At 46.7% G+C, this 24,888-nt stretch overlaps 1 protein-coding gene across 1 annotated transcript in view; it reads left to right on the forward strand.

Annotated features, from left to right (window-relative positions):
• Nucleotides 1-276: 276 nt before the first annotated feature.
• Nucleotides 277-24,888, forward strand: part of TRPM4 (transient receptor potential cation channel subfamily M member 4) — a 39,906-nt gene continuing 15,294 nt past the window's right edge. Inside the window, exons 1-15 of the mRNA XM_048517581.1 lie at nucleotides 277-381; nucleotides 492-559; nucleotides 3,023-3,200; nucleotides 3,947-4,127; nucleotides 7,542-7,708; nucleotides 10,047-10,224; nucleotides 12,504-12,568; nucleotides 13,064-13,246; nucleotides 13,495-13,594; nucleotides 14,042-14,157; nucleotides 15,451-15,795; nucleotides 17,158-17,286; nucleotides 20,666-20,795; nucleotides 22,789-22,934; nucleotides 24,272-24,384. Coding sequence (XP_048373538.1) covers nucleotides 355-381; nucleotides 492-559; nucleotides 3,023-3,200; nucleotides 3,947-4,127; nucleotides 7,542-7,708; nucleotides 10,047-10,224; nucleotides 12,504-12,568; nucleotides 13,064-13,246; nucleotides 13,495-13,594; nucleotides 14,042-14,157; nucleotides 15,451-15,795; nucleotides 17,158-17,286; nucleotides 20,666-20,795; nucleotides 22,789-22,934; nucleotides 24,272-24,384 — 2,126 coding nt within the window. The 5' untranslated portion in view covers nucleotides 277-354. The remainder of the gene's footprint in view (nucleotides 382-491; nucleotides 560-3,022; nucleotides 3,201-3,946; nucleotides 4,128-7,541; nucleotides 7,709-10,046; nucleotides 10,225-12,503; nucleotides 12,569-13,063; nucleotides 13,247-13,494; nucleotides 13,595-14,041; nucleotides 14,158-15,450; nucleotides 15,796-17,157; nucleotides 17,287-20,665; nucleotides 20,796-22,788; nucleotides 22,935-24,271; nucleotides 24,385-24,888) is intronic.

Consider the following 24,888-nt stretch of genomic DNA (forward strand, 5'->3'; position numbering starts at 1 on the left):
AATCAATCTTTCTCCAGAGTCCATCAAAGTAGACAATACTAAGCTAGCTAGCTACATCCCTTGTTCTGACTCAATATAAGGCAACAATGTCTTTATATTAATTGATTCAGGATAAGACAGTTTCATAGAGGAACTGTGATCAAACTTCAGCTACAAAATGAACTTCTCAGAATCAGAGGTGTTTATCCAGTTGAGCAAGTTCCTGAACGGGGTGTGGTGTACTGCCGGGGGTTGGATCTCCACGCTGTCTCTCATGCTGGATCTCTCACACTCTCACTCTAGGTGAAATGCTAGGGGAAACGCCTGGCGACTCCCAGTCCAGGTTGGCACTACCGGGCTCAGTCACCTAATGCAATGGCAATTCCCAGCCAGAAGGACCAGGTACGGGGGCTCTCCGACTTTGGCAGCTGCGTGGATATTCATGGGGAAGCTGGTAAGCCTGGATTGTACAGTTCCTTGCGAGGTTTTCTGATCCCTGATTTTCTCCCCAGGCGTGGATCCCCAAACTCTTCAAGAAGAAAATCTGTACAACTTTTATCGAGCAGCCGAGCAAAGCAGGGTGAGTGAAATCTGATTTTTCCCGTGAGGTTAAACTTGGTCTTGGTTCCCTGTCGGCAGTTCCTGGTTCCTTATTCTCTGAGACAATCACAGCTATGAGTGATATTTAAACAAAGTCTGCATCCAAACTAAACTTTGGACCATCCCAGCTCACACATCCCTGGAATCAGGAGGTGGTGCCCGCAAAGTGCTATGCGGAGAGAACCACGTACAAAAATGCTCCAAGGCGGAGTACCCCCCTCCCCAAAATGAGGCAGGATGTATATCCTCTCTTCCAGCAACCACAGCCCTGTTCACTTCATTCAGTACTGTCCAGTGGTGGAATCCAAAAATTTTAGCAACAGGTTCCCATGGTGGTGGGATTCAAACTGTGGCGTAGCGCCAATGAGGCTGGGCGGGGCATTCCAGGGGCCGGGCATTCCTGGGTGTGGCTGTGGCAAGGACGCAGCCGCTGCGCCGGTCCTTGGGCGGGAAACGAATGCATGCAGGCACAGGGTGCCCTGCACGCCGGTGCACCTCCTGCTAGACTGCTTCAAGTTCTGCGCGCTATTGCTGAGAGGAGGGGCGTAACTAAGGCAAAAATCACGTGGCAAAATCACCAATTAGTAACCCCCTCTCGGCACACACAAATAATTAGTAACCTACTCTCGGGAACCTGTGAGAACCTGCTGGATCCCACCTCTGGTACTGTCGCTCAGGTTATGAGTTCATCCCTTCTCCTGCAGCATAAGTGGAATTGCAACATCCATCTTCCGATGATGCTTAGATTGTTCTCCCAATAATTTATTCTCTGTTCCTCACAGCCTTTGAATCCCGAGCAGGCTCCCGTGTTCTTCGTGTGCTCACTCTAACATCTCTTGGCATGTTCGTTATGTGAGGGATGTCCATTGCGAGCTGTCATTGCTGCAAATAATTTCCTTTGCGTTTTGATTGTACTGCTTGCGTTTTACAGCCTTTTCTTTCACTGTTTATATTTTCCTCCTCTGTATCCATAAGCAACCCATCTGCCAACGCACCATGCATCTGATGAAGCAAGTTCTGGTCTATTAAACCTAAGGCTATTAGTCTTTTGGTTAATTATTGCCTAATTATTCGTTGCCTAATTATTCGTGCTGCTCTTCGTTTCTATGGCCAATCCCTGTTCTCTCTGGTTAGTAAATTTTTTTATAGCCATTCCTCCGAAGAGCTCAGGGTAGTCTATGTGACTGTCCCTTCCTCATTCTATCCTCACAACAACCTTGTGAAGTAGATACAATGTGATTGATGGAGGTGGTCTTGGCCAATGGGCAACAGGGCAACTTCTCCAGGCCTCACTGCCCCACAGAGGGGCGGGAAGAAGGAAGCTTCGCCCACTGATTGCATCTGCCTTTCTCAGGGCTTGATATAACCGAACCACTTTTACAGCCTGAGGGCTAACACACTTGTCTTAAGACCAGAGGCGTAGCAAAGGGGAAAAGCAACTGGTGCACCGGTGCGTCCTCTGCCTCCGTCCCGCCCCAGAACGCCCCCGGAACGTCCTCACCACACCCCCAAAGGGGTGCGCGCCCAGTGCTTTGTCCCCCCCGTCCCCTCGAAGCTTTGCCTCTGCTTAAGACAGCAATGCGTTTTAAATCTTTATGATGAAAATTCTTGTGTTTACAAATATACAAAAGTACTCCTTGAATCTCTAACCCAAATAATGCTTTCGGCTTACAACATACACTCACATGTGTGCAATACAAATATTAGCTACTTGTAAATAATCTATCATCATTCTGCAATCATTTTTGGGTTTGGGCTGATGTATCTAATCTGGAGGAACTGGGTTTGATTCCCAGCTCTGCCGCCTGAGCTGTGGAGGTTTATCTGGGGAATTCAGATTAGCCTGTACACTCCCAGACATGCCAACTGGGTGACCTTGAGCTAGTCACAGCTTCTTGGAGCTCTCCCAGCCCCACCCACCTCACAGGGTGTTTGTTGTGATGGGGGAAGGGCAAGGAGATTGTAAGCCCCTTTGAGTCTCCTGCAGGAGAGAAAGGGGGGATATAAATCCAAACTCTTCTTCTTCAAACTTCGGTGAGTTTGGTTTCTGAATTCCCCCAATGGCCCAATACTTATAGCTCTAACATACAAAACTCTCTAAAGGAGTGTGTGTTTAATATTTGACTCTGGCTCTTCCAGGACTACAGCCAACCGCTTTCTCACATGCCTTGTGTGTAGTCCTCAAAGAAAGAGGAGACTGATCCAGAGTTACTCTGTGAACTTCATGGCAGAGTGAAGATTTAAACCAGGGTCTCTCAGGTCCTAAGTCTGATACACTGGTAGATTCCGCACAGCACAAATACAACATCTTTAGGGCCTTATAAAAAGTGTTTTAGGGAAGAACTTTGCACAGTTCCCCAAAAAGAGTTTGTTAGGTTCCTCTCGACCTGGGTTTTTCAAAAATTGCTAATCTAGCCATTTCTGTGCTTCCCGTATTCTGCAGCGGCCCCTCCCTGTGCCAGTGTGGGAACGCTCTCAGCAACCATACATCCGTAGCCACAGAAGATGCCTTTGGAGCGGCTATTGTCAGCAAATGGGTCTCGGCCCAGCACACGACAGAAGGGCCCACTGACGCCTATGGAGAGGTGGAGTTTGTGGGTACTGGGCGCAGGCCCAGCAAGGTGAGCTGGTTGTAGGCTAGGGGGGTCAGCTCCGGGTTGGGAAATACCTGCAGATTTTGGGAGTGGAGCTTTGGGAGAGTGGGGTTTGGCATGGAAAGGGACTCCAGCAGGGCATAATGCTGCACATTCTCCAGGTCAACTGATCTCCATCACATGGACATCAGTTGTAATCCCAGGAGTACTCCAGCCCCCTCCTGGAGGTTGGCAGCCTATTGAGACTAAGAACTATGCAAGCCACAGGGAGGGGGAATTATAGTAGGAGACATCTGGGATACCTCTGCAAAAGAAGGACACCTTTCATCTCTTGGGCCGTTTCCGCACGGCCCCCGAGGCGCCCCCACGCTGGCAAGAATTCTGCCGGCGTGGGGGCGGAGGCCGTTCGCACGCAAGCGTGCGTGCAGCCTCAGGGGAGGCTGGCGGAGGACAGGCGGCTCCGCATGGAGCCACCTCTGCCCCCTTCCCCGTCCCACTCACCTTGTCCCCGTTGTCGGCCTGCTGGCCTCTGAAGCCACGCCCACGCTGCCCTCCGACCTCCAGGGCCCCGCCCACGCTGCCCTCCGACCTCCTGCAGCAGCGCCGCCTGTGCGAATGGCTCCCTGGGGACGGCGCGCCATAAAAAGGCCGTGCGGAAACGGCCTTGGCTTGGTGATACAAAATGCTCCTGAACAGTTAAGGGTGGGCTAGTCCAGAGGTAACGGGTCAGGATCCGAGAGCTTCCTGCTGAATTTTCTCTCCCCCTCTGTAAGTTCATTCGCTTGTCAGACACGTCGAATCCTGCGGCTGCCTATGCCCTGGTCACCAACCATTGGAAAATCCCACACCCCAACCTGGTGGTATCGGTGGTGGGGGGTGAAGGAGAGGTGCGTGTGAGGGCTTGGCTCAAAGACGTGCTGCGGAAAGGCCTGGTAAAAGCAGCTCAGCGCACTGGTAAGCCCTCTTCCTTTTCTTTCAGTGGTCTATTTACATCCTAGCATCTTAGAACTCCTAGCGCCACTGTTATACAATTCATTCTCTTGTGATCCTGGTGCCAGAGAGCTCCGGCTAGGGTGGACGGAATGAAGTTTACATTTGCCGTGCCCGTGTAACCTCTAACTGTGGGTTCTGTGGGGAAGAACTTGGAAGGAGTTGTAAAGAACTAAATTTTAAAACAAAATGGTTTACTTCCTTAACAAATAATGCTTTTAACATTAACATTTAACATTAACAATTTACAGTCCTTCTAGGTTGCATTTCAAGTCCTTATCTTGACAATCTACTGATAAATGCCAAGTCCAATTCTTCCTGCTGGTGGTTGGCTTATGAAGACTTCAGAGGCTTGGTGAATGGGATCCAAGATGATGAAGGTCCCCAAACGAACTCCCATCAATTACATACATAGCAAGCCCTTAAACAAGGTGTTAAGAGCTCATAAAGAATTAAATCAAGGTCCCAGCCTGGTAGCCTTGCTTCCTCCAACTTCACCAGTTTTTGCAGCCTTCTCCTGCTTTGAGTCTCCACCCCACTTTCTGGGTCAACCCATTCTGAACATAGGGGTTACACCCGCGTTCTGCCTCTGACACACGTCCTCTCTGCTCACACCTGACTTGCGACTAGGAATAACCCAAATGGATATTACTAGGGGTGGTAGAGTAATGAAGTCAACAAATATCACAAAACTGTGCCAAACACAATAGTTACAACTATAACAATTTCATCATAAGCAATGAATAATTTCTTAAATGCATGACGTAAATGTAAAGCAAACAACGATCTCTTATGGCAATGAATTATACCTAATATGACATAAATTGTTCCATCAGGTATGAATGTCCATAAGATTAAATATCTGTGAATACAATGTCCTTTTGAGGTCATGACAGTTGTTTTCGGACATCTTCAGAACGTCTTTCAAAAGTCTGGAATCTTGGCTCTTTTAGCACTTTACACTTGACCAGCAACCAGTAATACTGGTTTCGAAACCGCTTCCTCAGAAGTTGGTACAATTTTTGCTTCCGAAGAAGTCAACTCATGTTCTAAGTAATATTAAACATGAAACTTGAGCAACATGAATAACCATTACGGTCAATTAATAATTAATTAACGATAATTATACACCTGCTGGGCTGCCCCGCAAAAAGTCTTTTCTGTTTGGATGCTTTCATCTGTCCTTAATGCCCATTCTGAAGTCTATCGTTAAATAATTCTTTTTCCTAATACTATTAAAGGACAGATGAGAGCATCCATATGGAAGGAATGTTTGCAGCGCAGACTGGGAGGGTTGCTTAGTAATTATCCAGCAATTATTAATTGATTGTATTGCTTATAAGATGTGTTGCTTATGTTTAAATTCATTATTATTATTGAGCAATTGAGTTGAGTTCTGAGGAAGCAGGAATTGTACCGACTTTTGAGGAAGCGGTTTTGAAACAAGTATTACCAATTGCCAGACTCCAGATGGGAACTAGGGACACCCCCCCACCCCCCGCCGAATTACAGATCATCTTCACGCTACAGAGATCAGGATGTTTTGGAGAATAGATTCTGTGGCATTGTACCCTACAGAGGTCTCTGTCTTCCCTAGGCTCCATCTCCAAATCTCCAAGAGTTTTCCAGTTTGGATCTGCCAGCATAGTTAAAATAAACAATAGTTAAACATAATGTCCAAAGTGTGCTTGTGTTCACTCAAACAATATGGTCTGAAGCAGTGGTGGCGAACCTATGGCACGGGTGCCAGAGGTGGCACTCAAAGCCCTTTCTGTGGGCACGCATGCACAGGGTCTGTCATGTGGAGGGGTGGAACATCACACACAATAACGCTAATCCCCAATAACAATAATCATCTAGGCTGGCCTGGGCACGATCGTTTACCTGGGAGTAAGCTTGGTTGCTGGCAATGGGGCTTGCTTCGGAGTAAACCCTCCTTGGGTCGTGATTCACCCATTTGAAACGTTGCACGGTTGCTTCACCAAGCTTACTCCCGAGTAATGCGTTTCTAAACTGAAACCGCAGCATTCAGATTAAATTGCCATGCTGGCACTTTGCAATAAATAAGTGGGTTTTGGGTTGCAATTTGGGCACTCGGTCTCAAAAAGGTTTGCCGTCACTGGTCTGGAGAATCATATAGGTGGAAGCAGGCATCTATTCTAAAAGGTGTGAGTGTTGCAAAAGAAAGTCATATGACTCAGACACTAGGACACGGAGTAATGGATTCAAGATGCAGGAAAAGAGATTCCACCTAAACATTAGGAAGAACTTCCTAACTGTTGGGGCTGTTTGACAATTGAATTCACTGCCTTGGAGAATTGTGGAGTCTCCTTCTTTGGAGGTTTTTAAACAGAGGCTGGATGAACGTATGTTGGGAGTGCTTTGATTGTGTGTTCCTGCATTGCACGGGATTGGACTTGATGGGGGTCTCTTTTCCAACTCTATGATTCTATGACTTGTGTCTCGTGTATGCTTTTCTCTACTTTTTTTTTAATTGCTGTGTATCTGTGAGACAGAGAGCGCTGTAAGTGTATCAAAGTGCACAATGCAGGATCTTTGAGTGGGTGTGTGTGCTTGAGAGAGAGGGTGTGGATACACAAATAAAGATATTGAGATCTTTGAGTAATAAACTTCTGGGTAAGTAACGGGCTGCTCTTTGTCCAACAGGTGTGTCCAAACAGAAGTAGTTATTATCCTCATTCCTGTATGGCTATTTTTCAATCAGGAACTCCCTACGACAGTGATGGTGAACCTTTTCGAGACCGAGTGCCCAAATTGCAACCCCAAACCCACTTATTTATCGCAAAGTGCCAATGCGGCAATTTAATCTGAATACTGAGGTTTTAGTTTAGAAAAAACAGTTGGCTCCGAGGTATGCATTACTCGGGAGTAAGCTTGGTGGTAGTCGGTGGCTTTGCTTTGAAGCAACTGTGCAACTCTTCCAATGGGTGAATCATGATCCTAGGAGGGTTTACTCAGAAGCAAGCCCCATTGCCAGCAACCGAGCTTACTCCCAAGTAAAGGATCGCGCTTTAGTTCTTCACATGAAAATCAGTGGGGTTTAACAGCGCTTAACAGGGTTCCCTACACTGCTTCCCCGAAACTAGGTTTAATGCTAATAATCAAGCCCGCCGGCCCAGGCCAGCCTAGATTTGTGGGGTGGGGGACACTCTGTGCGTGCCCACAGAGAGGGCTCTGAGTGCCACCTCTGGCACCCGTGCCATAGGTTCGCCACCACTGCCCTACGATATTTATTCAGAATGGCCCCAGAACACACCACTTTTAATGTGAAAAGAAGGAATTGATTTAACATGTATAGCCTAAAATTGATAAACATGTATGATTGTTTACCAACAGTCCTCTCCATTTTCCTCACAGGGGCCTGGATTATGACAGGCGGCCTCCAGGCAGGAGTGGGCAGATACGTTGGCGAAGCTGTAAGAGACCACACCACAGCCAGCACCAACTCCAGCACCCAAGTGGTGGCCATGGGCATCGCTCCTTGGGGCATGGTTGAGAATCGCCACTGTCTTGTAAACCCAAAGGTATCGACTGTGTGTGGATAGGCAAGAGAACATAAGAACATAAGAACTGGCCTGCTGGATCAGACCAGAGTCCATCTAGTCCAGCACTCTGCTACTCACAGTGGCCCACCAGGTGCCTTTGGGAGCTCACATGCAGGATGCGAAAGCAATGGCCTTCTGCTGCTGCTGCTCTTCCCGAGCACCTGGTCTGCTAAGGCATCTATCCAAGCCCTTTTTAAAGCCCTAAATCTATCCAAGCCCTTTTTAAAGCCATCCAGGTTAGTGGCCATCATCACCTCCTGTGGCAGCATATTCCAAACACCAATCACACGTTGCGTGAAGAAGTGTTTCCTTTTATTAGTCCTAATTCTTCCCCCCAGCATTTTCAATGAATGCCCCTTGGTTCTAGTATTGTGAGAAAGAGAGAAAAATTTCTCTCTGTCAACATTTTCTACCCTATGCATAATTTTATAGACTTCAATCATATCCCCCCTCAGACGTCTCCTCTCCAAACTAAAGAGTCCCAAACGCTGCAGCCTCTCCTCATAAGGAAGGTGCTCCAATCCTTCAGAGAAACCGCTGGCAGGCACAAACTGAAGACAGAGGGAACAGGATGGGAATAGGAGTGTGGCTACTGTATTTGTTAAGTCCCTTCCGCACATGCAGAATAATGCACTTTCAATCCACTTTCGCAATTGTTTGAAAGTGGATTTTGCTATTCCCGTACAGTAAAATCCAAAGTTCACTGAAAGTGGATTGAAAGTTGATGGGATTTGGCAAGTGCCAGTCACACAATCCAGTAATGAAGGAGTTAATTGTTGCATGCTAATTAGTTAGTGAGGTCAGAAGTCAGTGACCAGGTAATTGATACCTATTGGTAGGGTGGGCTACATGCAGGTCTGCAAGTAGGCTTTAGATATATGTTCTTTGTGTTGCACTCTGCCACGTGGTCAGTTCAGCTCAGTCTAGCTTAGTAGCCATGTAATAGTCTAAGCAGCAAGCTGGCTGTTGGTGCTAGCTAGTAAGAAAGATGTTTATTGTTTTTCTTCCAAGTTTCCCTTCCCTGTAGTAAGTAAACTTTATTTCAGTAAAGCAACTGGTCTCTGCCTCATTATTGTATTAACTCTGCTAATTAAGTATTTGTCCACATGACAAAATTGCATTATTCTGCATGTGCGGAAGGGGGCTTAGATACACCTAGGTGATAGCCTAGGTCACCAGAGGAAAGCAGAGGAACAAACTAGCCTGGTCACTGTCCTTACCTGTTTGCCTGTTCACAGCATAGTAATCTTCCACAGCAAGTGGCAATACCTCCAGCCTCAGTGGGTGTCCTGTGGTGGGCCGGATCCTTTCCTCCCTCTATGTGTTGTAGAGAAGAGGGCAGGTGGTGATTTCCCCACAACATGGTGAAAAGGAATCTAGTCATTCCCCTATAGTGTGAAAAATCTTTGAACCAGCCCTGCATAGACACACTTTATTTCTCTATCTATCTATCTATCTATCTATCTATCTATCTATCTATCTATCTATCTATCTATCTATCTATCTATCTATCTATCTATCTATCTATCTATCTATCTATCTATCTATCTATCTATCTATCTATCTATCTATCTACTTATATACCGCCCTCTCCCAGAGGGCTCAGGGCAGTTTACAACACTAGCAAAACAAGTGGAAAACAAAATACATACAAAGTTAAAAGTTAAAATACAGCGCTCAATTATCATAAACCAATTAAAATATAGATGGCATCCAACTATTAAAAACTCCTCTTAAGAGGGGAACAGTGGGCCTTAGATTGTTTTCGGGCACACATATCAGCAGCTGGTCTCCCCAAAGGCCCGGCGGAATAACTCAGTCTTGCAGGCCCTGCAGAACTCGTTAAGGTCCCGCAGGGCCCGGACAGCTGGAGGGAGAGCATTCCACCAGGCAGGGGCCAGGGCCGTAAAAGCCCTGGCCCTAGTGGAGGCCAGCCGCATCATAGAGGGGGCGGGGATCACCAGCAAATTGGTCTCTGCGTTCAGCAGACGTGGGACATATGGGGCCAGACGGTCTCATAGGTATAAGGGTCCCAGACCACGTAAGGCCTTAACGGTTAACTTTGTGGATGTGACTGAACCAAAACATTGCAGTCCCACGTCTCTTCTCATCACCTTTGTCAGCCAGGGCAGTGCAGCGGCTGGAGTGTCGCTGAGTGACCCATTACGCACACTGAGCCCAATTTACCTCAAAGGGATGTTTTGGTGAGGATAAAAGGGATGGGAGGAGAACATATTGTGGGCTACTTGGGTCCCCAGGGGGGGAAAAAAGCTGAATATGAAATGCGAAACAAATTAATTCATATTTCCTCCTGAAGGGATCGTTCCCAGCACGTTATATCCGGACAAGCCCTGTCAGCCCTTTCTGTCCTCTAGATGCCAACCACTCTGCCTTCTTCTTGGTTGACGACGGGACGACGGGCAAGGCGGGTGGCGAAGCGTCCTTCCGTGCCCGCCTGGAACGGTACATTGCCCAGCAAAAGGTGGGAGCTGGAGGTAAGACACTCATCTGCTGCACAATAATGATATTGACCATCAGGCTTGGGAGTCATTATAATACTGGGGTGGGCGTGTTGGATCAAAAAGACCTTGGTTTGAATCCCCGCTCTGCCGTCAATTTCCCTAGTTTCCCACCAAATGTACCACGCAGGGTTATTGTGAGGGCAAACTAGTGAAAGAGAACCAAGTACATTCCTTGAAGGGCAGGCGAAATAAAACTCTTTAAAATACACAACTTGCTTCCAGTAATTTTACTATATGATGACTGACAGTTGTCAAACAGTGACTGCAAATAAGGCCTCCTTTATTTGGACTTATTGCCAAACACGTTCTCTAGGTTATTAAAAAACAAACAGCACTCCTTAAAGATTTGGCTTCTATCATGAAAGCAAGCCTGGGAGAGCCACGCTTGTTTAATTAAAACCTGGGTTCTTTTCTCCAATAACTCCAACCAGCTGAGGTCTCAACGATTTTTATTGAAAAACAGAAATCAAAGAAATAAAACATGATTGCGGTTAAGGGATTGCTTAGGTGGTTATATCCCTTTTGGTTCTTTGTCCCCCTTCCGGGAACCCATGGCCCAGAGATGCTTCTCTGTCCACGTCTCAAGATGGAATTCCAAAACCTTTGTTTTCCCCTTTTCAGGAAAACTCTGTTCAGGCCATGAGGTAACTTAGGCCTTTGAAGTTTCATCCTAGCACCTCTGCATAGTTTCCTGTCCTCCCTCCAGGAGATCAAAAGGCAAAGATGCATTTCACAGTCATATGTGACTTTGCTAGTTTTACAGTACTATTCCATCACAGCTTTCATTCCAGTTAACCCAGTTCAAATTCCACCAACCCATTCTGTGTTGGATTTTCTGCTTCAATTGCTGTAATTTCTAGATCTCCAGCACTTTATTCCATTAAATGTTAATTTCATACCGACAGTGAATTTAAAGTATTGGCCCCTGCTTTATTTTGACAATCACAGGATCAGTATATATTAAAGTCCTCCTCAGACAGTAAACTGTGGCATACCCACTACATTTAACAGGAAATGCAGTACGCACAATTATATATAATTGTAATTTTGCGTGAATGGAGCAATCAATATGGGTCTTTTCTGTGTGTACACAGCTTTAGCACATAGGAAGAGAACCCAGAGTTTTGAGGGAATATGTTCATGTGTACTGAAGCTGTAGGCACATGGAAAATATATGGATTGCCCTTGTCATACCAAATGGTGACTGTGCATATTGAGAGGACAGCACAAATTATCTGTATGTCTGCCGGTATATTTACAACCCTTATCATTGACATATTAGTTTTCTGAATGGAAGGGTTTTTTTAAAAAATAAAAATAAAATGGGAGAGCATTTAATTATTTGATTTCCTCATCTGTGGTACAGCCACCCCAAACACAGGTTCACCACCACAGTGAGAATTAGGCCAGAAATTTCTACTTCATGGAGTTACTCAGAATTCTATGGGTTATGTTTTGCCACTTCATTTTGTTTGTTTGTTTGTTTGTTTGTTTAATATCCCGGCCTTTCCCTGTAGGGCTCAGGGCAGGTCACAACACAAAACTAACAATCACTAAAACTTTTGTCAAGATTGTCAAAATCCAGGCAAAAAAAATTTGTCAAATTAAATACGACATTCCCATAAAACAGTTAAAAACAATCTAAAACAGTTAAAAGCAATCTAAGCACACATTTATAAGTTAAACTGATGGAATAAATAAATAAATAAACATTTCCACCACCACCCCCAGAGGCAGAAAGAGATGGTCTGTAGTATTCAATCCGGCTGGCTAGATGGAAAGACCTGGTGGAACAGCCACGTTTCAGGCTCTTGATCAACTTCCTTCCCAATGTATTTTTCCCTATTAACCCAAATATTTATCCCTTTTTTAATTAGAAGAAGAAGAAGAAGAGTTTGTATTTATATCCCCCCTTTCTCTCCTGCAGGAGACTCAAAGGGGCTTACAATCTCCTTGCCCTTCCCCCCTCACAACAAACACCCTGTGAGGTAGGTGGGGCTGAGAGAGCTCCAAGAAGCTGTGACTAGCCCAAGGTCACCCAGCTGGCGTGTGTGGGAGTGTACAGGCTAATCTGAATTCCCCAGATAAGCCTCCACAGCTCAGGTGGCAGAGCTGGGAATCAAACCCGGTTCCTCCAGATTAGATACATGAGCTCTTAACCTCCTACGCCACTGCTGCTTAGAGAATTTATCCCTGACTGGTTTTCACTCCCTCACCTAATTTCCCCATCTTCCCTTTTCCTACCTCCTCAGGTGTCGGGAGTATTGAGATTCCTGTGTTGGTGCTGCTCATCTGTGGAGACGCCTCCATGTTCAAGGTAATAGGTATGAAGATCATTGAGGGCATGAGGGCAAGGAGAGCGAAATAAACAGTCATGTGAAAGCAGTGGGAGAAAAACGGAAACTGTCTGGGAGTGCAAAGAAACGTTTGAGGAGAGGTTCGTGCATCACAAAAGGAGTGCAGAATTCTCTGCATGGGAGAAAGAAACGTCCCCCAATTTTGAATTTGTATTGACCGTAGACAGCCATGAGGGAAAAGAGCAGGGCATGTTATGAGGAGAAGCAGCCAGGGCCAGAAGTGAATGAGAGTCCTTGAGAGGGGATACCTTAGAACACAGGTGTCAAACTCGCGGCCCTCCAGATGTCATGGACTACAGTTCCCATCATCCACTGCCAGCATCATTTTGGTAGGGGATGATGGGAACTGTAGTCCATAACATCTGAAGGGCCGTGAGTTTGACACCTTTGCCTCAGAAGGTCTACCAAGGGCTCCTGTCCTCATGCCAACCACTTCTGTTTCTCCGCCCACACAGCGTGTGTCTGAAGCTGTGAATTCCTCCATCCCCTGCCTGCTCTTGTACGGATCTGGGGGGGTCGCTGACTGCTTGGCTGAGCTGCTAGAAGAGACATCACCCGGAGAGTCCCTGAAGATGAAGGCGATGGAGAAGATGCAGGGGAAATTCCCTGAGAATGAACTGGCAGAGTTGGCAGAAGAGGTAAAAATGTTCCCCATGAATAACCATGAATAACCTAAGGATGTTCCCCATGAATAATTTTTCTCCATGGATTCTCCAGAATGAATGCAGATTTTTGTTTCCCCACCTGGGATGCTAACGCAGGCTCACCTGCGTATCAATATGTGGCCCAGACCTGAGTAGAGGGCACTTGAAAATCTTTCTCTGGAAAGGAAATAATATATTTCCTGGGGTTTCTTCAAAGAGTCCTCAGTGTTTTCTCTCACTAGGCAGAACGAATTCAGGCCAGGCGAGAACTGGTGACCATCTATTATGACCACGAAGGCTTAGAGGAGTTTGAGACTATCTTGCTGAAAGCCCTAGTGAAAGGTGGGTATTCAATCCCAGAGTTCCCTGTTTTGTCCTTGACTTCATGGTTTCCCTTGTCTATGAGTTCTTTCAAACTAAAACCCAGTTCTAATGGATGATGCTTACTCTGTTCGTAACCTTCCCACTCAGTGTTTTTCTTTATAAATGGAAACTACACAGGGGAGGAATCTTATTTGGGACCACAGTGCGGGTGGCAGTTGGAAAACCTTTTTCTACCATCCATTATACTAATTTGAACGGCCCTGTGGAGATATGTTTCCCGTATCATATCCCATTCTCTAAAATTCTGTCCCTGCAGAGGTCTCTTTACTCCCTTTTATTTGTTTCTCTCTGTTACAAATATGATCCCTACCTATTAACCTTATTTCACCTCTAGAGCTGCAGAAGTAGGAAGGGGAAGCCAGAGTTGTCTGACACAAATGGGATGTGTGTGTCTTCTATTTGCAGCCTGTACGCGAACAAGTGGGGCCGCTAGCTACCTGGATGAGTTGCGTCTGGCCGTGGCCTGGAACCGTGTGGACATTGCCAGCACTGAGCTCTTCTGTGGGGACATAGTCTGGGAGGTAGGTCAGCCGGGGAATAATGAGGGGAATCTCAGACTGCAAGAGGGATAGAGGATAAAGAAAGACTGGTGAGGACATGGATTTTTTGGAAAAAGAATGGAGGGAATATTGGGGATGAAGAAAGACTGATGAGGACATGATGGGGTTTTTTGAGAAGAAATGGAAGGAATATTGGGGAGCTGTATGAAGACAGCATGGGGAAACCAGAGGGACTGGGTGGGCGAAATCTAAGCAAAAGAGAAGCTTTACATTAAATCTCTTGGAAATCAGTGGTGCAGCTCTTCCATAATTTTGCAGCTCTCATCACTCCCAGCTTGTAACTGCTATGCAACCATCCTGGAAATGTTGAGTGAAGGTGGGAGAGGAGGATCGGAAGACCCCCAGTTTCCCCTTAGCACTGCCTTAGCCATGTGTGGAATGCCAAACTGCAAAGCTACCTGTGTTTTTTTTAAGCATAAGCATTTATTGTCATTATGCACGCACAACGAAAATTTACAGCAGCATTCCTCGATGCACACAATTTCAGACTCATACCCCATCCTCACTTACCCCTTCCTCCACCCATCCCTACACAGCCCCAAACACATCAACACGAAGCCATGGAGTTCAGCATCACCACAACTCTAGAGTAGAAACTGTCTCTCAGCCTCTTTGTCCTAGTTTTTATAGACCTGTATCGTCTGCCAGATGGTAACAGTTCAAAAAGAGAGTGTGCTGGATGAGACGGATCTCTCAGAATATTTTGGGCTTTCTTTATGCTTTGGGAATTATAGAGTTCTTCCAAGGAGGGGAGAGGGCAGCCGATAATCCTCTGTGCAGTAGTGATCACCCTTTGGAGCGCCTTCCTATCAGCCCCTGTGCAACTGGAGAACCATACACAGATGCAGTAGGTTAAGACACTCTCTATAGCACAGCGGTAAAAGGACACCAGGAGTTTTCCATTCAGTTGTTGTTTCCTTAAAAGTCTCAGATAGTACAGTCTTTGCTGGGCCTTCTTAACCACCGCGGCAGTCTGTACGCCCCAGGTCAAGTCCTCTTTAATCATGACGCCCCAAAATTTAAAACTAGCCACTCGCTCTACTTGATCTCCATTTATAGTCAAGGGCTGAATTTCTGAGCTATTCCTTCTATAGTCCACTATAAGCTCCTTTGTCTTGTTGGTATTAAGAACCAGGTTATTTTCCCTGCACATTTTTGCAGGTGTGGCTCCACAGAGTGACTATTTTTTCTGTGTTTGTGCCATAAAGTCACAGCCTCAGACCCTAACTGTTATCTACTGCCATTTTCTTGCAGCCCAACCTATTAGAAGATCCAATGCGCGATGCTTTGCTTCGGGACCGCCCCGAACTCGTACGCCTCTTCGTGGAGAACGGCTTGGACATCAGGCAGTTCCTGACCTGGGGGCAACTCGAGAATCTGTATGCGGGGGCTCCTGAGAGCTCGCTGGTGCACCACCTTCTGGAGCAACGCCAACCCATATCCCATGAGGCTTCTTCGCCCGCAGAATACCTGCTTTTGGATCGATCTCTGTCCAATTGCCACCTGTCACAGGTGGCCCGCATCCTGAATGAGCTGCTGGGAGACGTCTGCACTCCCTTTTATTCTGGCCTGCATCCTGCCGGCCAGAAAGGGATGGGGGTAGGTTTTTGATGACATTTGATGAGATTGAAGCAGGAGTCCAGCCAGGAATCTGAAAAAAGGAACAAAACTGACTCCGCCACAAGCTTCATTGAGTCACTGCTCACTTCATTGGATGCAACAGTTATAAACAGGCATTACATATGTCTGTGATTGTGCAACTTTAAAATGAGCACTTTTATTATTATCAACTTACCCATTTTATTTATTAAAAATAAAATTTGAAAATTACCCTCTTATTTATTAAATCATAACATATATCTATAACAGCGTATCGCAAAATACCCATCAATCATCCTATTGTGTTCATGTTGTGACAGTTTACATTTTTGGATTGTAGAACAGCCATATTGGGGAGGGGGCAGAGGTGGGATCCAGCAGGTTCTCACAGGTTCCCGAGAGTAGGTTACTAATTATTTGTGTGTGCCGAGAGGGGGTTACTAATTGGTGAATTTGCCACGTGATTTTTGCCTTAGTTACACCCCTCCTCTCAGCAGTAGCACGCAGAACTTGAAGCAGTCTAGCAGGAGGTGCACCAGCGTGCATGGTAGCCTGCGCCTGTGTGCATTCGTTTCCCGCCCCAGGACCGGCACAGCGGCTGCGTCCTTGCCACAGCCCCACCCAGGAATGCCCCACCCCTGAAATGCCCAGCCACGCCCCCGTCGTGCCCTGCCCAACCCCATTGGCACTACGCCACAGTTTGAATCCCACCACCATGGGAACCTGTTACTACAATTTTTGGATCCCACCACTGGGAGGGGGGGTGTATTTTTGTGTGTGTTCAAGGTGCTTCTCAGGGGGGGGAAATTCCCCATAGAAAAAATCCATACTGTGAAGAAGTGGGACTATTGGTTTCAAAACGCCCTTCTGGTTAACATCAGCAAATCTGAATACAGATAGGAATAATGTATTAGAAACAGCGAGTTATGTTTTCAGCAAAAGACTAGAATGTTGTTGTCCAAGATGGGAAGGTTTTGCTATCGTGATATATGGCAGTAGGAAAATGTGAACTGAGATCTCCACAGAGCCGTAGCGAGGGGGGAACTGCGCCCGGGGCACCCCTGCCCCTGCCTGCCCCCACCACACCCCGTAACACCCCCAGAACGCCCCTTAACTGGTGCGCGCCCGGTGCGAGACACCCCCACCCATCCCCTGGGTGCTACGCCACTGGATCTCCATCACTGCTAAAGTTCACTGAGTGTGCTATCTCTTGGCCTACCTCACAAGGTGGTTGTGATGGTGAAATAGGGGAGTAAAGACCCATATACACTGCCTGGAGCTAGAGAGAAACCTAAGCAAACTGTATGCCTGAGAATATTTCATATATCATGCTGATGATCTCGTATTCTCTTCTTTCCCAAGGCCAAAGGACGCTCACCTAAATCAGAGCCATTGTACCGGACCGAGCTCTCTCCGAACCCTTGGACAGACCTGTTTATATGGGCTGTGTTGCTGAACCGTGGAGAGATGGCCATGTATTTCTGGGAAATGGTGTGTATGGCCCTGATGGACTCTTCCTGTGTTCATTTCCCATGTGTTGTGGTTCCTCAACATCTTCACGGTTTCTCCACACTTTCTAAAATCGGATCAAAACATGGAGAACAATTGAGGAAAACACAAGACCCTTCCGCACATGCAGAATAATGCACTTTCCATCCACCTTTAATGCACTTTGAAGCTGGATTCTACTGTGCAGAATAGCAAAACCCACTTTCAAACTGTTGTGAAAGTGGATTAAATGTGCATTATTCTGCATGTGAGGAAAGGCCTACAGAGAGGCAATAAATGGAAGTCAAGGAGGTGAGGAAGCTTGGAGAAAAACCACAGCAGGTCAGCACTGAAACTGCAGGAAAACTGTGTGAAAAAAACCACTCACCTGTGGATTCAGTAGTCACCTGACCATTGGAACTGACTCAGCACCCCAGATGAGTGATCAGAAAGTTCCGTGACAGCTGTGGTTTTTATCTCTGAATTTCATAATCCCTCCAGTCCCTGCCTGAGCCTGTAATCTTTCCTCATTTGTTTTCCCAATATTTCCTAGTCAACCTCTCCCTGATGTTTTCATTAATCTCGCTGCCAGTCACAGGGTGTGAGCCAGACAGTCACCTCATTGTGAAAGTTCATCCCCGGGCTCTCTATCTAAGAAAGTTGGCAGGAAAGTTTAGTAAAGAGTTGGGAAAAATTGGATTCATCTTGTTCTAGATTGGGAACTGACTTGAATTCCAATTTCTTGGGGGTGTTGCAAACACCTGGGTGGGGGTGTCAACATACAGTACCAGATGCCAATGTGTCCATTCTTTCTCTTCTGCTCTGCACCCTCGGGGACTCAAATCTTGAAGATCTGCCAAGAGCATATGTAATTCACTGTCAAGAGACAGTGTAATACTTTGGAAACCTTGATGAGCAATTCTTGTGCCTCCTAGTTCTCTTCCTTCCTTCCACCCACTTTGTAGCTACTTATTCCAGAGGTGGGATCCAGCAGGTTCTCACAGGTTCCCGAGAGTAAGTTAATAATTATTTGTGTGTGCCGAGAGGGGGTTACTAATGGGGTGATTTTGCCACGTGATTTTTGCCTTAGTTACGCCCCTCCGCCACTCCTCAGCAGTAGTGCGCAGAACTTGAAGCAGTCTAGCAGGAGGTGCACTGGTGTGCGTGGCAGCCTGCGCCTGCGTGCATTCGTTTCCCACCCAAGGACTGGCTCAACCGCTGCATCCTTGCCACAGCCCCGCCCAGCAATGCCCCGCCCCTGGAATGCCCGCCCCCGTCGTGCCCCACCCAGCTCCATTGGCACTATGCCACTGTTTGAATCCCACCACCATGGGAACCTGTTACTAAAAATTTTGGATCCCACCACTGACTTATTCTGTCTCCGTCAATACTCGACCTCAGGTTTGCTTATCCTTCTTGGGAGAGGAAACTCTATAGTGCTGCTGCAACCATATTCATGGTACAGATTGACCTTCCAGTACACATGCTACTTTGCATGTGGCTAAGAGCCCTTCGGGAGAACGTCTGTACTAATTTGGCACATTTTCCCCCAGAAATGTCTCTTTTCAGTCACATATGTGACTAGTAGATCCTCAAATTCCTCTCTTTTGCACCTAGCTTCTAAAAACAGGAGTATCTAGTGCTTTACTAATAGCTCTGCAAAGTCCTTCCTTCCATTGTGCGCTGTGTCGATTGTACTATTTATTTATTTGTTTGTTTATTACTAAAATTTGATAGACCGCCCACCCTCTGGGCGGTGTACAACACATGTTTAAAACAATGTAGATGACCAGGCTTGTCTGAGCCCTGGGCTCACTTCAGACATAACATGAAATGATGGTTTGGTTTTAACTAGGGTTGATCTGTTGAAAGCAAGGTGATCACTCAAATCCTGACTTGCCTTGGCAAATGCTAATTTAATTGTCTTACCTCGGGCCAAGCATCTCCAGAGTTTGGGTGTGTGTGTTGGTGTTCATGGTGAACTACCAAGGATACTGGAGTTTATAAGTCACACAAAATCATGATTAAAACTAACTGCGGTTAATAGACCAACTTCCAGTCATGGTCAGATCCTGGTTAGATAGACTGAGACTAACAGACAATGGACTGACCTGTGCTTTGACAATTAAACCAACCATAGACAGTTCAATTAAACCATGGTTTGCATTATGTCTAAACTGAGAAGTTATATTAGTCCACTGGGTAATAAAACATTTGTTTATCTGTGTATGTCAATGGTTCTGATAGACAAAGCAATATTTTCCTCTCTAGCTTGAATGGAGTAGATTGGCCATCTTTCCACTTTCATGCCACTGGTGAGCGTATATTGTTGGGATATTTGCAAATGTCTGTCACAACTTGATCATGAAAAAGTTAACTATGTGTGTGTTAACATGTTCCTGATGTCACTGTTTTAGAATCTGCTCCATTGATTAGCTATTGGTCGGTCAGTCAGACTTTGCAGCAGTACCAGTGGTCACGTAGTCAGAGGTTATAAAGTTACCTCTGTTTTCTTTGTTTGAGTAGTATACACGATGTGACCACGAGATGAGATAGCACTTTGGCCCCTTCCGCACATGCAGAATAATGCACTTTCAATCCACTTCCAATGCACGTTGAAGCTGGATTTTACTGTGTGGAACAGCAAAATCTACTTTCAAACCATTGCAAAAGTGAATTGAAAGTGCATTATGCTGCTTGTGCGGAAGAGGCCTATGTAACCAAGTGTAGTACTGTACATATGTAACAGGAAAGTATAGCATTTCTTATTTTGTTTCCATGCAACCCTCCCTAATAATGAGTAAACTCATTTATATAAAAGCAACTGAGAATCTGTCTCTTCTGGCCTACTCTGCTATATGTTAAACTGCCAACATCTCTCTCTCTCTCTCTCTCTCTCTCTCTCTTATATTTTAGAAAGCAACTGTACTAATTTGGCACCTTTTAGTCATAACTGTATATGAGGTCATGGGGCCGTTTCCCCTTTTGCCACTTCTGGTTTGATAATAGATGGGGCCTTTCCCCACTTACCTTAAGCCCCGCGCTACTTGAGAAGAGTAGCGCGGGGTCCCCGGGCACTCTCCACGACAGGGGCGGCGACAGCGCAGCCGCACTGACGCTGCCACTGTCATGACCCCTCAGCACGCGGCATCCCAGGCGCTCTTCTTAAGGGCGCCTTTTGATGACCCTGCGCAGAGCGCGGGGTCGTGGGGACGCCCGGGCGCGCGCCTGGGATGCCATGCGCTGAGAGCAGCGTGTGGCATAGGGGGGATCGAAGTGAGTGGGGAAAGGCCCACGGACAACTGGAGAGAAAAGAGGGATATAAGTAAATACATGCAAAATGCATCTGTCCGCAATGAAATCCACTTTTACTCCCCGCTAGGCTCCTGACGCAGTAGCTGGGGCTCTGGTAGCAGCACAAATCCTACGGGAGCTTTCACACCAGGAGATGGAGGCAGAAGAGGCAGCATCAATGAAGGATCTGGCGACGCGGTTTGAGAACTTGGCAATAGGTATGAGAGAAGTCAGGGCGGAAAGAGAGAGAGGGCGAAGTGGGTTCTGAACGGAGTTGTCAGGAAGTTTACTTCATTGTACTCTCAGCTAGGAGAATAGCAATTTTTTCAGGTACCAAATCTGAGGAAATTTCATTTCTTTAAAAAAAAATTTTAGTTCTTATGTATGTGTGTGTGAAGTGCTGTCAAGTCACAGCTGACTTATGGGGACCCTATAGAATTTTTCAAGACGAGATTGACTGAGGTGGTTTGCCATTGCCTTTCTCTGCTTAGTGAGCAACACTGGTATTTCTTGGTAAGAATCATAGAATCATAGAGTTTGAAGAGACCACGAGGGCCATCAAGTCCAACCCCCTGCCATGCAGGAATACACAATCAAAGCATCCCTGACATATGATCATCCAGCCTTCAAAGAAGGAGACTCCACCACTCTCCGAGGCAGTGAATTCCACTGTTGAACAGCCCTGACAGTGAGAAAGTTCTTCCTAATGTTTAGGTGGAATCTCTTTTCCTGCACCTTGAATCCATTACTCCTGGTCCTAGTCTCTGGAGCAGCAGAAACAAGCTTGCTCCCTCTTTGACATGGCACCCCTTCAAATATTTAAACATAGCTACCATGTTGTCCCCCCCTTAACCTTCGCTTCTCCAGATTAAACATACCCAGCTCCCTTAGTCTCTCCTCGTAGGGCATGGATTCCAGACCTTTTACCATTTTGGTTGCTCTCCTCTGGACACTTGTCAATATCCTTCTAGCTTGTCAATATCCTTCTGCGGTTGTCTCCCATCCAATTACTAACCAGGACCAACCCTGCTTAGCTTCTCAGATCTGATGAGATCAATCTAACTTCTTACAGATTTGAATAAGGGCTCCATTTGAGTGTGGATATCCTACCATATCTTACTTTCAACGACCTCCAGCTACCTTCTATACCCTGTGCTTTATTGTCCTACACCTCCTGTTCTATTGTACCTTTTTATAAACTATCTCAAGTGTTGCAGTCTGAACTACTGAGCTCACAATAGGGCATGCAGAACCACTCGTTCATAGTGAAAATGCGTGACCATAGTGAAGTAATTGGTTTTGATGCGTTCAGGGTATTTGGATCCCACATTCTGGAGTTCGATGCGGCTTAATCTGGGCTGAAACCCTTTCGACCCGTCTCACTTCCCTAACCATAAATGGGTATAAATTTACCTTTAGGGAATGACTGCATGGGCACAGAAAGAATTTTGCACATTCATTCATTCATTCATTCATTCATTCATTCATTCATTCATTCATTCATTCATTCATTCATTTATTGGATTTCTGTACCGCCCAATCCCCAAAGGGCTCTGGGCGGTGTACAACATGGATTCCACATACAGTATATAAACAAAACCCCATTAAATTAAAATGTAAGTTTAAAAGTTTAAATATTTAAAACGCAGCAGTAATTCAGTAAAATGGCGTCAGCAATACCCCAGATTAAACCCTCCCAAAAAAGGGGGAAAAAGACAGTAACAAAAGTGGGTCCCCTAGATGACAGGGGGACTCCGAAAACCGGAGGAATAGAGTAGAAGGGGCACCTGATCAGCGGCTGGGCACTCCAAAAGCCTGGTGGAACAGCTCAGTCTTACAGGCCCTGCGGAAATCACCAAGATCCCGCAGGGCCCTGACAGCTGGAGGGAGAGTGTTCCACCAGGCAGGGGCCAAGGCTGAAAAGGCCCTGGCCCGAGTGGAGGCCAGCCGCATCATTGAGGGGCCAGGAACCACCAGTAAATTGGCCTCTGCTGAATGCAGAGGCTGAGTAGGGACATATGGGGTAATGCGGTCCCGAAGATAAGAGGACTAGTTCAGTGTTAAGAGGACTAGTTCAGTGTTGCTGTGACAATTATTGCTGTGACAAGGATCATTTTAGTTGGTAGAATGGGGAAGATTATACAGATGCTTCATAACTTTGTACTTCCTAATGTATTTTTCCTTTCCCCCTTTTCCCCCTCTCAACTTCAGGTGTATTCAATGAATGCTACAGTAATAGCGAGCCGCGAGCCTATAAATTGCTAGTGCGCCGTTCCAGCCTTTGGGGTGAAGCCACCGTTCTCCAGTTGGCTCACCAGGCAGATGCCCGCCTTTTCTTTGCCCAAGATGGTGTGCAGGTACGACTTGGGCGGGGGGAGTCCAGAGTTCTTGGAGAACATGTATACAAAGGCACTCCTGCAGGGCACACGTGAAAGCCCAGCGGCCCCTTCCGCACGTGCAGAATAAGGCACTTTCAATCCACTTTCACAATTGTTTGCAAGCGGATTTTGCTATTCTGCACAGTAGACTCCAGCTGCAAGGCACTGAAAGTGTATTATTCTGCATGTGCGGAAGGGGCCAACGTGTTGCTGTATTCCATTCTGGACAGGGTTGGGTCATCTTGAGAGCTCTAAAGCCAATAACACTCGGCTGGAAGAGCTACCAGGGTGGGAGACCTTCTGTCCGGGAATCAGCTGCCAAACCTGGCTTAAAGCTCTTAAAGGAACGGAAGATCCATCCAGCCCTGTTTTGTGCTAAAAGATGGGGCCTAACATAAGAACATAAGAACTAGCCTAGGCCTAATACACAAGGGCTCATTCCGCACATGCAGAATAATGCACTTTCAAACTGCTTTCAGTGCTCTTTGAAGCTGTGCGGAATAGCAAAATCCACTTGCAAACAGTTGTGAATGTGGTTTGAAAACGCATTATTTTGCGTGTGCGGAAGGGGCCAAGGTTAACTTGCAGTTCTATCCTATACAGTTATGCCAGTCCATTGTAGAGAGCTAGTGTGGTGTAGTGGTTAATGTGTTGGATTAGGATTTGGGAAACGCAGGTTTGAATCCCCACTCCGTCATGAAAACTTCCTGGGGGACCTTGGGCCAATCACACACACTCAGCCCTGACCCTGACTAGTATTTTGGACAGGAGACCTCCAAGGAATACAAGGGGCATGAGGTGGCGGGAGGCAATAGCAAATCATCTCTGAGCCTCTCTTGCCTTGAAAACTCTGTGGTGTGGTCATTGAAATCAGTGACTTTAGACTGGAATAACATGCATAGGACTGCACTGGTTCCAGGGGCGTATCTGCCAGAGGAACATGGGGTGTCACAAGTCCCCAGGTGCACACCATCTAATCATGTGGGGGGTGGGGCCTGGGCTGCACTCACCGGCTCCGGGCTGTAGACCTGGGTGCCATCTCCGTTTTTGGGTGGTAGACCTGAGCCCTCCTCCATGAGATCGGGGGTGGGGGGAAAGCCCGGGGGGTGAAAAACGCAGATTTTGTCCTGGGCTCCATTTTCCCTAGATATGCCTCTGACTGGCTCTCTTGGAGGACTTGAACAAGACAAGACATTCTGCTGTGGCGTGGTTAAGGAATGTGTTGCCAAAAAAGCATTTGGGTAACTTTTATGGTCCTAGCCAGATGAACGAGAGTCACTGAATCCCATTTTGCCCCCCTGTGTTTCTCCCCACAGTCTCTGCTCACCCAGAACTGGTGGGGGGAGATGAACCAAAGCACCCCTGTCTGGAAGCTTCTCCTCACCTTCTTCTGTCCCCCTCTCATCTTCACTGAACTCATCACCTTCAGGTGAGCGCACTGCCTCATTCTGTGGGGCAGACAAAGGGACAAAATCTGTGTTTGAGGAAAGGGACTTCTACTCCTGCAATATAACACACTGCATTAACTTCAGGAGAGAGCCAGTGTGGCGCAGTGGTTAAGGTATCAAGCTAGGATCTGGGAAACCCAAGCTCAAATCCCCACTCTGCTATGGAAAACCTGCTGGATGACCTTGGGCCAGTCACACATTCTCACAGAGGCGTAGCGAGGGGGAAAAGCGCCCAGTGCACCAGTGCACCCTCTGCCCCATCCCGCCCTGGAACACCCCCGCCATGCCCCCACAGGGGCATGCCCCTAGTGTGTCATGCCCCCCTGTCCCCTTGGAGCTACGCCTCTGCATTCTCAGTCTGCACCCTGGCAAGTGTTTGGATGGGAGACCTCCAAGGGACACCAGGGGCACTTCAAATGCATGTATGCTTGGTATAGCTCCTTAGATGTCTCCATCAACAATATATCTAATTCTCAACATGGCGC

This window comes from Sphaerodactylus townsendi, linkage group LG15, assembly GCF_021028975.2.
Source record: "Sphaerodactylus townsendi isolate TG3544 linkage group LG15, MPM_Stown_v2.3, whole genome shotgun sequence".
Lineage (NCBI taxonomy): Eukaryota > Metazoa > Chordata > Lepidosauria > Squamata > Sphaerodactylidae > Sphaerodactylus > Sphaerodactylus townsendi.